This window comes from Mytilus edulis, chromosome 2 (genome assembly GCF_963676685.1).
Source record: "Mytilus edulis chromosome 2, xbMytEdul2.2, whole genome shotgun sequence".
In the NCBI taxonomy this organism is placed as follows: Eukaryota; Metazoa; Mollusca; class Bivalvia; order Mytilida; family Mytilidae; genus Mytilus; species Mytilus edulis.
Genome location: NC_092345.1, coordinates 47,243,610 through 47,262,849, shown reverse-complemented (window position 1 = coordinate 47,262,849; position 19,240 = coordinate 47,243,610). Strand labels below are relative to the sequence as shown.

At 31.9% G+C, this 19,240-nt stretch overlaps 1 protein-coding gene across 6 annotated transcripts in view; it reads left to right on the top strand.

Annotated features, from left to right (window-relative positions):
* Nucleotides 1-18,971, top strand: part of LOC139512303 (uncharacterized) — a 34,830-nt gene extending 15,859 nt beyond the window's left edge. For all 6 annotated transcript variants that reach the window (XM_071299810.1, XM_071299808.1, XM_071299805.1 and 3 more), the window contains 8 exons: nt 2,301-2,383; nt 3,433-3,511; nt 3,944-4,069; nt 4,393-4,444; nt 4,909-5,032; nt 5,853-5,997; nt 7,019-7,102; nt 15,674-18,971. In XM_071299810.1, coding sequence (XP_071155911.1) covers nt 2,301-2,383; nt 3,433-3,511; nt 3,944-4,069; nt 4,393-4,444; nt 4,909-5,032; nt 5,853-5,997; nt 7,019-7,102; nt 15,674-15,829 — 849 coding nt within the window. In that variant the 3' untranslated portion in view covers nt 15,830-18,971. The remainder of the gene's footprint in view (nt 1-2,300; nt 2,384-3,432; nt 3,512-3,943; nt 4,070-4,392; nt 4,445-4,908; nt 5,033-5,852; nt 5,998-7,018; nt 7,103-15,673) is intronic.
* The last annotated feature ends 269 nt before the right edge of the window (nt 18,972-19,240 follow it).

The window sequence follows — 19,240 nt, the reverse complement described above, 5'->3', positions numbered from 1 at the left end:
TGTTAATGTCTGTGTCATTTTGGTCTTTTGTGGATAGTTGTCTCATTAGCAATCATACCACATCTTTTTTTATAGTAGTCTGTATTCTTGATTTAGAAAAATGTAATTGCAAGAAAAAAATTACACATTACTTAGAGTACTTTAGATCATTCAGGTAGTCTTTATTTAGTATGTACAAAAGAACAGCCAGTAGCCATTGGATATTGTAGATCATTTAAATAGTCTTGACCTTTTTATTAGTACAAAAGAACAGCTAGTAATCATTGGATATTGTAGATCATTCTAGTAATCTTGATCACCTATTTATTTGTACCAAAAAAACAGCCAGTAGTCATTGGATACTGTAGATCATTCAGGTAGTCTTGACCTATTTATTTGTACAAAAAAAAAAAAGCCAGTAGTCATTGGATACTGTAGATCATTCAGGTAGTCTTGACTCTTGATCTGTTCATTTGTATTAAAAAAAAACAGTCAGTTGTCATCTTCACTTCACACACATATATACGAATATCAATTATATGCTTACGAGACATGTTGCAATGTTAAACTTATTACGGTACGTGAAAATCAAGACTTGCATAAAAAATATCCCAATATTAGAGGCAGTGGCGTCATTTTTCCTCACAGCTTTCAGCTCTTTGATTCTAGTTTACAGACAATAACTGGTTTTTAAGTGTATGGATCCCTCTGAAATTAAACTTCAAGGTTTCTTACTACAAAGGAAAGGCTGGAATTGAGTTTCCGGGTACTTGTTCCAAGGGGGGTTTCAATAAGTGAGGGGACAAAAAAGGGGCCCAAATAAGCATTTTTGTAGTTTTCAGTCAATAACTTGTGTTTAAGTGTATAATTCTCTCTGAATTTATACCACAAGTTTCCATACTACAAAGGGATGGTTATAGGGGTAATGGATCAAATTGTTGAGCTATTAGGGGCAAAAAAAGGGGGGGAAACAAGGGTTTTTCTGGTTAAAGGACAATATAGATAATTTAAAAGCAGTGAAAGGGAGGTAATCCAATTCCAATTAAAATTTAAAGAATACTGTTATATAATATGTTTGATTACTTGATTATCTCCCTTACACTGCTTAAAAATCATGTTAAAGGAAGTGATAATTGTCTTGAGATGTGTAGCTGTAAATTTATTTTTAGAAGTTACTGTTTATTAATATTGATTTTAACCATGACTGTTAGTTATTTTATGTTTTAATACTTTATGATGTATTTAAGGTGGTATGGGAGTCTAAAATAAAAATGATAGAATTTGTTCATACTTTGCCAAAACGTTGTATCTATTGATACATGTTGAAAAATATAATAAAAAGCTACAGGACGGGACAAAATGACACATTTTGTATGGATTATACAGGAAAAAACACCATTTTGTGATTAGAAACTAAACAAAATGATAGAATTGTTAAATACTTCAGAAAAAGATAGCTTTCAGACACTGCTTTGAGATTATCAAAAGAAAAGATAGGGTCACCGTACGTTTTTTCCGGCTAAAATACAAAATAGGAAAATTCCATACAGAATCCTTCAGAAAATGCACTTTTTTAGAGTTACCTCTCCTAAAAATGCCAATTTTAAAAAAATATAAAAACAACCAAAAATAATTAACATTTGCAAAAATATCAATATTTAGAAGTTATATTCTTATAAATTGGTACTTTAAAATGAAAATGTACATTAAACATCTGCATTCCTGCATCAAATTTTGCTAACTTGATGGAAAATCTGGACCTTTGATTCTCTGTTTTTTACAATCCAAGATGGAGGAAGACACCCATACCACCTTAAATGAGTAGTTATTGTTGCCAACTTAATGAGAAATTTGAATTGAGCGTATTTTTTGAATAAGGGATTTGGGGAGGTGAAAAAAAAATGGGAGGAGTGGGGATAAATATTTTTTCATTTCAGATTTCAGAAATTAAAAAGAATTTTTCATCAAATATTTTTTTGAGGGGATTTATATTCAACAACAAAGTGTATTGCTCAAAAGCAAAAAAATATTTTTTAAGTTCATTAGACCACATTCATTTTGTGTCAGAAACCTTTGCTGTGTCAACTATTTACCGCAAAATACGGTAATCACAATCCAAGATCAGAGCTGTATCAAGCTTGAATGTTGTGTCCAAACTTGCCCCAACTGTTCAGGGTTCGACCTCTGAGGTCGTATCAAGCTGCGCCTTGCAGACTTTTCAATATATAAGACACTAGTTTCAGACAGGCTTTTCACATTGAATGAATACATATTAAATGTATTTTAAATTTGTTTGGCAATAAATGTGTTGTATTTTGCAGGGTCTACGAGTTCAAGACTTAGACTTGCAGCATGGTGCTCAACCTGTTATTCATGGACATATCCCTGTTGGAGAAACACTATTGTAAGAAATCATAGCTTTTATTTAAAAACCTCCTTTTTTAGCTTACCTGGCCCTTGGCCAATTGAGCTTTTCTCATCACTTGGCATTCAGCGTCTGTTGTCCGTCGCCATTAACTTTTACAAAAATCTTCTCCTCTGAATCTACTGGGCCAAATTTAACAAAACTTGGCCACAATCATCATTGGGGTATATAGTATAAAAAATGTGTCCATTGACCCGGCAATCCAACCAAGATGGCGGCCATGACTAAAAATAGAACATAGGTGTAAAATGTAGATTTTGGCTTATATCTCTGAAACCAAAGCATTTAGAGCAAATCTGACATGGGGAAACAATATAAATTAGGTGAAGATCTATCTGCCCTGAAATTTTCAGATGAATAGTACAACCCGTTGTTAGGTTGCTGCCCCTGAATTGGTAATTTTAAGGAAATTTTGCCGTTTTTGGTTATTATATTGAATATCATTATAGATAATATAAACTGTAAACAGCACTAATGTTCAGAAAAGTAAGATCTTCAAATAAGTCAGCATAACCAAAATGGTCAATTGACCCCTTAAGGAGTTATTGCCCTTTTTAGTCATTTTTTTAACCATTTTCACAAATTTTGTAAATTTTTACAAAATATTTTCCACTGTAACTCCAGGCCAAGTTCATTATAGATAGAGATAATTGTCAGCAACAAAAATTTCAGTAAAGAAAGATCTACAAACACATCACCATCACATAACACAACTTTGTCATGAATCCATCTGTGTCCTTTATTAATATGCACAAAGACCAAGGTGAGCGACACAGGCTCTTTAGAGCCTCTAGTTTTTAAAGAAAATAGTAATTAGCTAATGCAGAACCCTCCAGTGGTTTAATGCTTTACATATTTCTAAAAAGAACCTGCGGCTTCACTTTTTTTTGGTGGGATTTCAAGTTTCATATATTTCGAGGGTATAGATTAAACACAAATTCAAAATGTACAAATCTTTTATATGATTATCTGCAGATTTTGCCAAAACAGGAAATTTTAGATTATGAGTAAATATGATTGTTTTTCAGACAAATGAGAGAAGCCTTTAACTCCATGGACAGTGCTAGTTTTACTACAGTAGATGATCAGCAATTGACTCCTCAAGAAGTTAGTATTCTTCAGATTAGTATTAATGGGGAACTTTCAACTTCATCACAGGTGCACATGACTCCAATCTTAATTGATAAGGATTGTTAGTTTTCCTACCGAAGGTCAATGGTTCTACCGGTCCATTTATTATATACTGTATAATGTAATAGTTCAATATATTAGGTGACTGTGTAGATGATAATTAGGTATTGATAGTTTTAAAGAATTGATTCATTTTCATTGATACCATATAAATAAATGTTTCAGATTTTTTGTGCAAATTTATGTTATTGTCATTGTGCTGCCTTATTATGCTTTATTTTTGGATCATGTCAAACTTGTAAAATTAATCAATGAAAAAATAGGGGGGGGGATGAAATAAGATGACTAATTGTATTTCAGATAAAAATAATGTATCACACATGCACATTTTACATTTTTCTTTTGCAGTTGAAGCTAGCTTATAAAAGCTGTACTGGAAAAGATCTGGATAGTAAATGGTTAAAGAAAAAAGACAAACATTCTAAATATTATTTTGAGGAATTCTGTTGTATAATGGTAGAAAGCCAAGTGCAGGTACATAATAAGAAATGATTAATTGGGTGCATGCCAAAAACAGCAACACACTATAAAAAAAAAAAAATGGCTGCTAAACAATGATATATTTTTACCCAAATGATTAACCCACAGAAAAGAGGGGATTCGATTTCTCCACTGTTGTCTGTCTAATGAAAAAGAAGAAAATTTATTATTAAGTGACCACCAATAGCTCACTTCACATTGATAATACATGAGAAAAGTAGTTATGAGTTTTATAAAAATAAAGGAGGTTAGCTGTTGATAAATTTGACTTTTTCTGTGTGATTCTCTGTAACACTGATGCTTATTCTATATTACAGCCAGGTACTGTACAGAAAAAGATAACAAGTTTTATATCCACTATATTTGGCAGTAAGTCCTACATATATTTTGTATACACATAGTCTTAATGTTTGTTTGTATACATGTATATTTATTTTGCAGTATTTCAAGACAATGACTTAGGTAATGGAAGCATGAAAATAATGAAGTATTGTTTTTATTTTTAATATAAATTAATCCAACAATATAAAGGTAAAGTTTATGTCTTAAGTTGAACTGCATTACTCATAAAGATCTGAAGTTCCTAGTATAATTTACCATTTAGGAAGTGCAGATTTCTTGAGTTAAATGATTTTAATTTGTAAAGTATAGATAATTAAGATACATTAAAAATTTCCTGAAATATATTCATTGCTGTATATTGCCCTACCTCCACCTGTAATGGTTTACTTTTTTGCAAATTGTAACTTGGATGCAGAGTTATCTTGTTGGCACTCATACCACATCTTCTTATATCTATCTATTGCTGTATATTGTTTCTTATATTTTTACAGAATTTTCAGGCCATTCAAGCTGTTCCATGCCTTGTCATTCAGAGAAAGACTTCAGGGATGTATATTTAGGGGGCAGCTGTGGGGACTCCAACTGGAGAGATAAGATTGCTATACCAATTCTCAGGTAAGGCCTTAATGAAAAAAAATATTCTAGATTCTCACTACAAAATCTAGACCACTTGCAAAAAAAATCAGTTTACATTCAATATTTTAGGCAAGCATTTTGTACCCAAAAGATTTAAAACAAAAACAAAACAAAAAACAGCAAGAGAATTTGAAAAGAAAAATGACTGACAGTAGACCATGTGTATTTTTGAATAGTGTCAAAAGATAACAAGGAGAAATGATAAGTCACAAGTAAAGGAAGGATAGAAATGATAAATCACAAGTAAAGGAAGGATAGAAATGATAAGTCACAAGTAAAGGAAGGATAGACAACACAAGACAATTGTGAGGGCTATTCCAGAAAAAAATGTAGGGGGGGGGGGGGGGTTGAAGGCAGTTTTTGTCAGTACCGCCACCCACCCAGACAATTGTAATTGAGAATTATAGTGCATTATAGTGCATTATAGTGTGAAAAGTTGCTCTGATACCCATCACCCATGTATTATTAATACAATGTGCCTTCCAACCCCCCCCCCCCCCCCCCCCCCCCCCCTCATACATTTTTTTCTGGAATAGCCCTGTAATTTTGTATACATGAAACTGCATCTCATATTTGTAGTAGGTTTATTTGTATCATGTTATAAGTTAACTTAAGTTGCTTAATCATCTTGGCTTGGATTTTTGACGATCTGATGACCTTAATCCCAAGAAGCTCTTCAGATATATCTGTCTTATAAAGTGCTATTTTCATTATTAACTTTTATAGTATTTTTTGTTGATTTTTTTGGTTTACAAATTGTAATTCATTAATAAATATGTTTTTCTTTTTTTCTTTCTAGGAAAAATGGGATATCCTATGTCAACCCCTTTATATCAGGGTATAACCAAAAACTAATACCAATACAAGTGCAAGCTAGAGAGAAATGTCGAATGTTACTTTATGTTATAACAGATAGGACCAGGTCACTTTCCTCTATGATAGAGGTTTGTAAATATATGAAATACCATGCCATGAGCATGAGGACCTTATTGAGAGATGATATGGGTTGAGAGGTATTAAAGGATTGGTAAAATGTTTGATTGATTGATGTATGGATGCATAATGTCTGGGGACAAACATTAAATCATACTGTAAATTCACAAATTATTGCGTGCATTTATTATTGCAATTTTGTCATTTTAGACTAAAATGCAATTTTTCCTATGTAATTCATATAAAAAATTTCTCAATGCGTGCTTAAATTATTGTGATTATAACTCTGTCACATTTTTCGCAATAATAAAAACATTACAATAATTTTGGAACTTAGGTTTTGGAATGATAGCTTGTCAATGAGATTGTACCCTGCTTTGTACTAGACTTTGAACTATAGAAAGCTAAGACACACATATATGAAGATCCATCCTCCCTTTTCATACACATTATTCTGACTCTTGGACAAAGACAGATAACATATCAGATACATGCATATGTATACTGTTCATTTACAAATTGTGACATGACAGATTTTGAAGAAAAAAATATGTAGCATTTCCTGAAATCCTTATTATTTTATACATATTTTTATCAACAATTCAAAGATTATTATATTAAGTACATGCTCAAATTGCTGAATTTACAGAAAAAAAACATCAATAAGTGTTTGTCAGAAATATTGATCTTATCTGTCATTATACTAATTGCTGAGCAGAGGGTGTGTAAAGTGATTAGTAAGACTGTTCATCCATTTCTCCATACACATTTTGTATCGCATTGTCTGAATTTCAGTGGAACTTAGATAAAATTGTCAGTACTCGTTTGGATGGATCTTTTAGAGAGTTGATTTATTTTTAGTAAAACAAGAAATGAAGACTCGGTTACAATCATTCTAATATCAACTGGTGACCATAGATCACGTGAAGCAATTAACTGTTTTGTTTCTATAAATCTTTTCACACATTTTTTCCAGAGTAGCTATGACCTTATGTTTCAGTTCTTTTATGTTTTTGTTTGTTTCTTTGTCAGGCTGGTTACTATGTTGGATTAGGATGTAAAGTTATACTTTGTATACAGCAGATGAAAGAGGGGGCAATGATAGGAGGAGAAAAGGTATGGTATAGTGTGAAATAGCTATATAGTTAAGTACAGCTCTTTGTAAGAACCAGGCAGAGTGCGATATATGAGGGTTTCAGATTTTTTCTATAAATTGCCTGGTAGAAGCATTCCTTGAATACTGCTCAAAATAAAAGTTTGAGTGGGAAAATATGAGTGGTTGCCATGGTGACGGAGACTCTATTTTTGGGTTGTTAAGCGTGGTAAAATCTTTCAAAAATCACCCTAATCACTACAATTCAGAGCCTGATATTTAATAGAATCAAGTATATTTTATCAAGTTTCATATGTAATGTTGATACAACTTGGTTTAAGCTTCATTTTAGTTAAAATTGCATGTAAATCAAATTTGTAAATTTTTTGAAAAATTTTGGCAAAAAATGCATATTTTCAACTTTTCTGAATTTTGGGATTTTTGCAAATTATCAAATTTTCTCGGGTGTTTTTGAGAAAACTGCTAATGTGTACAGCATAGTTAGCACTGTAGTTATGAAGTTTGGATACTACTTTACCAAATTAAATAGAAAAATTCTTGGGACCTTTTTCAGTTTGATCACCATAGCAACCAATGTTTTCCTTGGAAACGGAGTTATTATTTGCAGAATATAGCAGTTTAAGAACTTAAATGTCCTGAATTGTTTCATAACCGATAAGAAAATACATAAAAGCTAACGCAAACTTTTAATTTCTCTCGTCAAGTGTTGTTGCCTTCAAATATTACCATGGAAACAAAGATTATCCATAGCAACATCCATCTAAAAACTGCATAAATGGAAATGTAAAAAAATTCACAAATTGAGGGTTTTTATTTTCAAATTGGAATATGACTTTATTCTTAGCTTCACTCTCAGTCTTGTCTGATGTTTTTTCAGACAGTTTAATAAATGTAATATATTATGTAACATTGGGGTTGGAGAGTTGGGAAAAAGGTGGGTATATTATTTTTTTCAAATGTTACATACAAGTTGATCCTTGAAAAGATAATTGCGTTTTGTCAGAATTTAATTATGAGTTCATAATCTGATAATCAATTTTTAAAAGTTAACAGATGATGAACTTCATTGGATTGCAATAGCCGGGCAAACCTAAGGCAAGATTAATATTTTTTAGACCACACACAAGTTTGAGATGTTATCCCACAAGCATATTTCACAAACTTGACCTGTAACATAATAATAAGCTTACAATCCAAAAATAGAATCATTTGGTCAAAGCTTTTCTTCACTGAATCTGAAGTGTGATGGACGGGCGGATAGACGAACAGACAGATTGAACAAATATTAAGTCGGTGGGGACTTAAAAAATAATAATAGTCAATTGGTAATCGTTTGATATTAGAAGTCCAGTATAATGGAATCCTCTTAATAAATAGCTATTAGTATATCATTAATAACTCCTTTGTTGTAGTACTATTCCGCAATTGGAATTCAGGATCTCCGAGAAAGATGAATAGATACATCTGCTAAGTTAGAATTGTGCTACCGGGTAAAATGATTATTCCTTAAAATTACCAATTCTGGGGCAGCAACCCAACAACCAGTTGTCCGATCCATCTGAAAATGTAAAGGCTGATCGATCTTCACCTGATAAACCATTAAATTCCGTCAGATTTGCTCTAAATGCTTTGGTTTTTGAGTTATAAGCCAAAAACTGAATTTTACCCCTATGTTCTATTTTTAACAGTGGCGGCCATCTTGGTTAGATGGCCGGGTCACCAGACACATTTTTTTTTATCTAGATACCCCAAAGATGATCGTTGCCAAGTTTGGGTAAATTTGGCCCAGTAGTTTCAGAGGAGAAGATTTTTGTAAAAGATTACTAAGATTTACGAAAAATGGTTAAAAATTTACTATAAAGGGCAATAACTCCTACAGGGGTCAACTGACCATTTCAGACATGTTGACTTATATGTAAATCTTACTTTGATGAACATTATTGCTGTTTACAGTTTATCTCTATCTATAATAATATTCAAGATAGTAACCAAAAACAGCAAAATTTCCTTAAAATTACCAATTCAGGGGCAGCAACCCAACAAAGGTTTGTTCGATTCATCTGAAAATTTCAGGGCAGATAGATCTTGACCTGATAATCCATTTTATTTTGTCGGATTTGCTCTAAATGCTTTGGTTTTTGAGTTATAAGCCAAAAACTGCATTTTACCCCAGTGTTATATTTTTAGCCATGGTAGCCATCTTTGTTTGATGGCCAGGTCATCGGACACATTTTGTAAACTAGATACCCCAAGGATGATCATGGCCAAGTTTAGTTAAATTTGGCCAAGTAGTTTCAGAGGAGAAGATTTTTGTAAAAGTTTACGGACGACGGACGACGGACTCCAAGTGATGAGAAAAGCTCACTTGACCTTTCAGGTCAGGTGAGCTAATAACAAATATACGGAACACTGAGGAAAATTCTAAATGGAAAATCCCTAAGCAAATGGCAAAACCAAAACCTTAAATACATTAAACGAATAGATAAAAACTGTCATATATTACCGACTTGGTACAGACATTTTCTTAACATAGTTTTATAGCTAAACCTCTCAATTTTCCTCATAAGGATCTATGAAAGATTCAAACAAAAACCACCCAACCTCCACTACTCCCCCAAAATGCCACAGTGTATATATTTAAATTTGTTGAGTCTACTCAAGGAGCAAAGACAGGACTGAGAGTGAGACAAAGCAAAACATGCAGTTATATTCCTATTAGAAAAATTAACATGATCAAACTTATTTATATATAATTTTTAACATAAAACTAATTATATATCTTTTGATTGGGTGTAGGTGATATTTGTTACCATGGCTACTGTTGTAATAATACTTAAGGATTGTAGTTTAGAGGTAGAGTATATATATGCTTCTATGTATTTTTTTTATAAAGGTTTTGAAACAATTGAGAACATTGAATTTCCTATACTGCAGAATTCAATAAATAATATCTGTGTTTCCAAGGGGAAAATACGTTAATATGGTGATAAAATTCAAGAGAGCAACACGCAATATTCTATTTATTTTGGTCAAGTAGTATTCAAATTTTGTTACTACAATGCTTGCATTTTTATATGCTTTACATATTTGCACTTTTCGGAAAAACATAGGAAAAAAATTGATAATTTCATAAAAACTCCATATTTCAACAAAAATGAATATATGTGTTTTTTAGTATATTTTTACAAAAAAAAAATCTAATTGATGTTCCAATTACTAGACGAAACGTCTCGTTTAAATGCCATGGGATATGAAATACTACTCATGGGCGATTTCAACGGGCGTTGCGTTGGTGTTTGCGAACATACAGGTAAAAATAAACTATGTAGTTTACCGTCATATAACGGATCTCGCTTATTACAGTTCATTGACGCAAGTCAAATGATAGTAGCAAATACAATGAATTGCTGTACGGGTCATTTCACGCGCATTCTTAATAATCAGAGGTCGGCAATAGATTACGTATTTCTGACAAAGAGCTTGTCAGAAAATGTCTCTAGTGTTGTAATAGACGATTCAGGCAGGTTCGACTTGCACAGTGACCATGTTTTGATAAGATTAACTCTAATTTGTAAACCTATTGTAAAGAAAAAGACACAAAATGAAAAATGCGTTTGGAAAATAAACGATAAAACGGACTGGACCCTCTTCCTGAAAAAAATTAATGAAAATATGAGCAAATTTACTAAAGAAAGTGACAAAATAAACGATGTAAACCAACTCTGGGATTTATGGAAAAATGCGGTAGAAAAATCTGCAATGTTAGCTATCGGTAAAGCCAAACCCGTAAAAAATTACAAAGACTTTTGGGATAAAGAACTTGATTATCTTTTAAAACAACGCCGCAACGCCAATAGATTAAACCGCACCCATAACAAATATCATGCGCATGATGACGAAATTGGCAAAAGACTTAAAGAAATTTATTTTAATCGGAAATCCCAAGTACAAGAGGCTATCAAACGGAAAGAACGATCAGCCAAAATCCGACAGTTTAATGATAAATGTATAAATGCAAAAAATAAGATGAAAGGTTTTTGGAATTTTCTTAAAATAAAACGAACCGATACAGGTCCTATAGAGCTTAACGATCCACATGATTCGGATAAAATATTAACGGATACGGATGAGATAAATAATGCCCTTTCCAAGCATTTTAGCTCGATAGGTTCCTTTCAAAATGAAAATGATGAACTTGAAAAAGATGTTAAAAACCTTATTACAAATATTGACGAAAATATATTAATATCAGATTCTCCCCTATCGGTTACTTTCGACGAAAATAAAATTTCACAGACTTTGAAAAGTCTCAAATCTGGAAAAGCCTGTGGTACTGATGGCATTCCTAACGAATTCCTTAAATATGGTGGGGACATCCTGTTGAACTCCCTTGTGCATATTTTTACAAAAATTACAGATCTAGAAATAATCGCAGATGAATGGCATAAAGGAATCATTATACCCATACACAAAGGTGGGTCTACACACTCTCTGAGTAACTACAGAGGTATAACTCTAACATCAAATGTATATAAGGTATACTGTAAGCTAATTGAATGTAATCTTATGGGATATATTGAAGATGAAGGGATACTTGGGGAAACCCAAGGTGCTTTCCGAAAAGATAGGAGGGTGGAGGATCACATTTTTACACTTAACGGAATTTGTTCGATGAAAAAGTCAAGGAAGGAAAAGACTTTTCTTGCCTTCCTTGATCTTTCATAGGCTTTCGATAAAGTTTGGCGGGATGGACTGTTCTATCTCCTATGGAAAAAGGGTATCCAGGGTAAATGCTGGAAGATCCTCCGGGCATTATATAAGAATGTTAGCAATAAAGTCCTTTTTGGTAATTATGAGTCTGAATGGTTCGATCAAGAATTTGGTCTTAAACAAGGATGCGTTCTATCTCCTACACTTTTTTCCGTCTTAATGACTGACCTTTGCGATATGCTGAAGGGGGCAAATTTAGGTATTAACATCGCTTCTGAATTAATAAACTGCCTTCTTTTCGCTGATGACATTGTCCTATTAGGAAACACTGAAGAAGAGCTACAAATTCTCTTAAACATAGCGCATAAATTTGTTTCAAAATGGAGCTTAAAGTTTAATTCATCCAAGTCGAAGGTTCTGGTTACAGGTAAAAAGAAAGACTCAGATAAAAAATGGTATCTGGGGAACGATCTCATTGAAGAAGTAAATGAATACAAATATTTAGGCGTATATTTTTCAAGATCCCTTAAATCTACATACCATATAGAACAGTAGCTGAAAGAAAATTTTCAACGGAAAATAAATCATGCAATTCGTATTTTAGGTGAACATGGGGATTTTAACCGTATAAATTTTGGACATTCTCTGTGGATATCGGCTATTCGACCATCACTGACGTATGGATGTTCAGTATGGTTCCCGTCATCCCAGAAATGTAAAGAATTACAAGAAAGTTTTCAATATAAAGTGGGGAAAATAATCTTAAACACAAAAATGAATATTCCTAAGTGTGCGCTCCTAGCTGAATTTGGGTGGGAGTCAATAAACAGATTTATGGATAGACAAAGAATTGCATACTACGCTAGATTAAAAAATCTGCCCAATAATCGGCTGTCTAAAATTATCCTAGATGAAATTATATCTGTTAAATGTAATGAATGGAAATATATCGAAAATATCGAAACTATTTTACAGACTGCGGGTCTTGACCATTATGCAAATGGAAACATAAACGTTAACACCTTTAATAAATTTTATGGTAACGAAACGACCAATACTCAACTTTGTAATATTTTAGGAAAGAGTAGCCTAAACTTGTACCAATCCTTTGTGGTTGTTAGTCGTAAGCAGCCGTATCTGTCAAATGTTGACGACTTCCGCTCAACAAGGCTAAATTTTTTGGCAAGAACGAATTGTCTGCCTATAAATGCAACGCTTCAACGAATGAATCTGACAACAAATAATGAGTGTCAGCTATGTTCCTCAAATGCGATTGAGAATATCTTTCACGTTATGTTAGATTGTCCTTTTTTCTCGGCTATCAGAAAAAGAACAAGTACTAACATACAAGCATGTTTCGAGAATTTAAAAATGGATATCTGTTTTTCAGAGTTGCCACCCCTATCACAAATACAGTTCATGATAGGTAATCTGGGCTACTTGTATTCCCCAGACTTAGGTAATAGTTTAGATAAGATCGTTAAAAAATACCTTGTAGACGTAATGAATGAACGTTCTTTTCAAATTGATAAGATTTCCAATGTATAATATCTTGAACTGTGTGTGAACGTTTTTAGTTTTAAGTTTGATTTTTTTAATCTTTGATGGATGAAAGATTTTTAAGTATTTATGCATATGAAATTGTTACTGTAATGTACTTTTACGAAATAACCAATTTATTATGATATTTTAGCGTTAATGTATTTATAAGACTTATAAAGACATTTGCAAGTATCTTATATCATTTTTACTACAATCATATAATGTTGTTTGTAAATACTATGATGTGCATGTTTGATGACGCAGGTGTCAGTACCCCGCTGGCGCTTGCCCCCGTTGTAAAGGGGTAGTTTCACAATAAAATATATATATATATATAACAATCAACTAAACTGTTATCTTTACTAAGCTCTGAAGCTAAACCCCCAGTTATATCGATGTTAAATATGAAATTTCTGAAAAAAAGTTTGATTCTATTTCATAATCAGGCTCTACGATCAAACGTTATCGTTTCAAGAATCTACATGTATGATTTTTTTTTTAAATAAATCTACCCCCCTTTTTTTCCCAACCTTCCAACCCCAATGTTACATTATATATTACATTTGTTGAACCTTCTAAGAAGAACAGAACAGATTGTGAGTGAAGAAAAACATGCTGTCATATTCAAATTTGAATATTAACTCTCTATATATGTATTTTTTTACATAAATCCATTGATAGATTTTAAAATAGATGTTGCTATGGATAATATGTGTTTCCATGGTAAGTATTGAAATCAGCAACTCTTACTGATGGTGATTTAGAGTTAGCGTATGCTTTTATGTATTTTTGTATCGGTTATGAAACAATTCAGTACATTTAAGCTCTTAAACTGCTATATTCTGCAAATAATAACTCCGTTTCCAAGGGAAAAAATGGTTGCTATGGTGATCAAACTGAAAAAGGTCCCAAGAATTTTTCTATTTAATTTGGTAAAGTAGTATCCAAACTTCATAACTACAGTGCTAACTATGCTGTACACATTTGCAGTTTTCTCAAAAACACCCGAGAAAATTTGATAATTTCGCAAAAATCCCAAATTTAGAAAAGTTGAAAATATGCATTTTTTGGAAAAAAATTTCAAAAAAATTACAAATTTGGTTTACATGCAATCTTAACTAAAATGAAGCTTAAACCAAGTTGTATCTATGTAACATATAATAATTACTGAAAAATGATTGATTCTATTCGTAATCAGGCTCTGAATTGTAGTGATTTAGCTAATTTTTGAAAGATTTTACCACTCAACAACCCCAAAAAAAGAGTGTCAGTTACCATGGCAACCACTCATATTTTCCCACTCAAATTTATTTTTTGAGCAGTATGTGGTTACTGCTTCTTCTAGGCCATTTATAGATAAAATCTGAAACCCTCATAAATCACGTGTATATGACACTCTGCCTGATTCTTATGAAGAGCTGTACAAAATAGTTTAAGTCATTGGCCCATTGACAGTGCTTGTGCTTAATCAGTTTTATTTTGTAAGACAAGACAAGACAATTTATTACAACTTAGACACACATATAGTGCTACAAGAGGATAACAATTATACATTAACATTTACATAATTATACATTTGCAAGCAAGACACACAATTAATAAATTTAGTGATATCATACATTAGAATTGAAATATACCATAACTAGTTGATTTGTTTGTAATATTCTTAATTGTATGCAGATTAATTAGCATTAGCATATATCATTTTCACATTGATTGTTTGGCCACCACAATTTTAACTACAAACTACAAATAAAAGGATGTATTCCTTCTATGGGGGTCTCATTGGGGGGTTCTGATCCCGGATCCCGCTTACTGTTTTGTCAGATTCCCTTATCCCACTTATACTATGTACCTAAGCAGTTCTCAATTTTTTGTAACTTCCTCTGTCTCGCTAGACCTTAATTCCCGTTTTCACGGCACAATAATTTGACTTTCCTGTGTCACACTTACGAAAAATCGGCAATCCCGCGTCACGATTAAACCTCAATGAGACCCACTTTTATGTGCAAAAACATGTTACATTATAAAGGTTATTTTTGCTATGCTCGTAACCCAAAACAATCATCTGAACCTATAAAAAGTTATCATGGATTTTTGTCGATAGCAAGAAAAACATGCTCTGTCTATGATTGCATCAGTTACTATAATACCTTGTGTATATAAAAGAGAAGATGTGGTATGATTGCAATGAGACAACTCTCCACAAACGACCAAAATGACACAGAAATTAAAACAACTAAAGGTCACTGTACAGCCTTCAACAATGAGTAAAGCCCATACTGCATAGTCAGCTATAAAATACCCTATTTTATTCTCAGATTTCTGAATGTGGAGTGAAAGACTACGCCCGAGGACGTGCGTACTTAGCAGATTTAGCCAACAGAGAAGGAGTACATATATTTGAAGACATTTTAGAAACTGTAATGTATTGTGTGAGTTATCTTCAAGAAATTCCTGTAGATACGGGATATTGAAACTACTTGATTGGTTCCATAGGACTGTACAGTTATCTGCTTGAGCAGGTCAGGACCATCACACCAAACACATGGTTGTAGTGTTCTAGCCAATTGCAATGACTGTCTCCAAGTATGCACCATATGTGGGATAAAGTAAAATTCAGGAGTTGTTGTTATAATCAGGTTGCATTTATCAACAGTAACAATGTATAATTCAGAAATTATCAGCTTTAAAAAAAGTTTGTCTTAAAACGCCAAGCTAGCATAACTGAAGTCTGGGTTCTATGTGTATCCATTATCATCATGTAATATCATTGAATGATTATTTTTAAAAGCAGTTTTGTTGCATTATTAGGCATTAAGTTTATACGAACGTAGGCTGACTTAAATCAAAATTTAGTGATTGTGTTCATATTTATGTCTTATGTGTTTAAGAAAATTGTGCATAACTTTATTGATACATTTCTATGTTAGTGAAAATGTTATACCGGTAATTATAACTGTCCTAGACAGCAGCTCCCCTCTTCCTTTTCAAAGCTTCCTCCTGCGTACAAATCTCTCCATTATGTATTTTTGTTCTCTGAGAAAAATAAAACTTATCAATGCAAAAATATCATTAAAACTTCTGGGAAAAAAATTTAAACAATGAAAGATGCCATAAATCAATAAAAAAGACATAAATTTTTTTAATTATTAATGTCTTTTTAAAGTAAACATAGACAACTTGTCCCTTTTTTTCTACTTAAGAACGTGTCTGTACCAAGTCAGGAATATATATCCATTTGTTTGATGTGTTTGAGCTTTTGATTTTGCTATTTGATTATGGACTTTTCGTTTTTTGAAACTTCCCTCGAGTCATTTAACTTTTTGAAGTTTTTAGACAAGGAACCTCTCTAACATGCCCTTCATCCAAAACTGTGACCCTCTGACTTGAAATCCATACTATCATAACCTACTCTGTGAGTGGAAGTGACATTGCATTCACCTTGTCCATCCATTTGTGCTCCTGTCTCTCTGTTAGTCCAACAAAAGTATCCATCACACTTTTCTCAGGAACTACTGATCAGAATGACTTCATTGTAAGACAGCAATTTAAAACTGATAATTTTTAATATGGGTTCTTTTTGGATCTTTTGAAAACCTACCTCCTGTTTCGTTTGTCAATAATGTGAATATTGCATTATGGTAAATGAACATATTATTAACTGTCACACATTACAACAGCAGAACGACTTCATATTTGGTGAGCAGCTTAGAAATGATGAGTTGTATGACATGAGCTTTTTCAGATCTCTTGGAGTTGTGTATTAAATTTCATGAATTCCGTGGGTAAGGTAAACCATGAATTTACAGGTCAATGAAGCAAAAAAAACTCTATGAAGTTGTAAGCAGACTTTGACAAAAACATGAAATCAAATATCCACGAAGTGTGTGTTTTATTTTTTTTTTTGAAATTTTCATATTTTTTTCAAAGGGTTAAAGTAAATATTTTGTCAAAATTTTATGAAAATTAAATGAGCCAAATTGATTTTAGCCAGGTGTTTGATACCACCTTTAAAATTTATAATATTTTTTTTCCTGGTAAAATTTTATTTATAACATCTTTACCCATTTCTGAGGAAAAATTATGTTTTTCCCATCAACGACAATCAGTCTACCTGCTTGATAACATGTAAGGGTCTTTATTGTTAATGGTTATGATGATAATGAGTGACGGTACATCACCACTGTATAATCTGGTTATTATACTCATGGATTTTAAAACGAGCTGTATATAATGATTTTGTAAGTCTGCCATTTGTTCATATTTTGTAGTATATTGTTACGTCTTTCTGTCCCTCTTTTTTATACACAACTGATAACATTATGATGCTATTGTGCACCTATTTTGTTTTTTTATCAGAATAATTTTTACCATTTTCTTTAGAAAATCATGTACACATATCATTGCACATTTATGTCCCTTTTTACCTCCCAAACCATATATCAGGAATTGATGAAATTTCCATACCATTTTTATTTACCCACAGTAGTGATTGATTTTGAGTTATGTGCCTTTATAATTTTATAGACAAGCAGGGGCATCATATGTGCCCCATGGACACATTCCCCATTTTTATTTACCTCCTAATTTGTTTTTTTTTATATCTTAATATTTAATATTTTTAGTTTCGCTTATCACAACACAGACTTTGTACCTGTGTATCATTGTATGAGCTTTTCTCTCAGTGTTTAAACTGTTGCTAAGTGTGAATGACTAGTTCAAAGTCTTATCTTAATTCTTAAATACAAAATGAACATTTCTCTTGCACCAAAGTTTGTAACAGACAAGCACTCTATATTATTATGATGAACTTATATACCATACTGCATCATGTCCAAGATGAATAAGAAATACAAATTTGTATCTGTTTAAATTTTAATGATACATGTAGTTTTCCTTTTTTGTACTTTTTTTTTTAGGCAAGAAGGATTAACTGGTACTTAAAATATCTTAGACTTATCAGTAATCTAAAACACTTATTGATTAATGTATACAAATGTACCAGATATTTTGTTAATAGATTATATTTTGTTTTTGAATATCATATTTGTTATTTTTAAAGCTTTTTCAAAAAATTATTTCAGTGATCAATAATCTTTCCTTTAAATATATTATGTAGTTATTTTCTGGTTTGATGAGTGTTACCATGGTTACTGCTTCACAGTAAAGAGTAAATTAAACAGTAACAGATTCAGGATGCTGAAGAAAGTGGTAAACACCCCCCTTTTTTTTTTTACATCAGTCAATTATTCAAACATGAAATTTTAAATGATAAGTGTACACTCTTTATTGTTGTTTAATGATATTTCAGTTATAAACATTTTGAAAATTGAAAATTATAGCTTAAAATTTTCATTTAAAACATTTTGTGGTGTTGCTTCATTAAAAGCAAGAAGACAAAACAAAGGATAATTTGCCTTTTTGTATAAATCTAAAATTCTTTTTAAAATTAACATGGATTAAAACTGAGTTTTAACTGTGATGAACTAAGTTTTACTTTCTGTGTGGGAAAATAAATTATTTCCTTCAAATTATAACTTTAGAGTTAAATTAATGATCATAGAAATAAGTTTCTGGAAAAGTTTATAGCTTTTTGAATAAAGATTTGTTGATTTGTCTTTCTAGTTCTTATGTTTTGCCAATTTCTAGAAAGAAGGACTTTAGACTGTTTGTTAAAGACCAGTTTTGTATGTTCATCTTCAGGATCAATTAACATATTTCTCTATATGTTGTAAAACAGAGATTTTAGGTTTAAGTAAGTGAGACACAAACCAGACTATACAGACAAACCAGGAGATATATAGACTGGTGTCAATACAAGATGTTAAGTTATAAATAACACTGTCTAAAAAAAATGCATAAATTTAACAGGACTTTCAATAAAA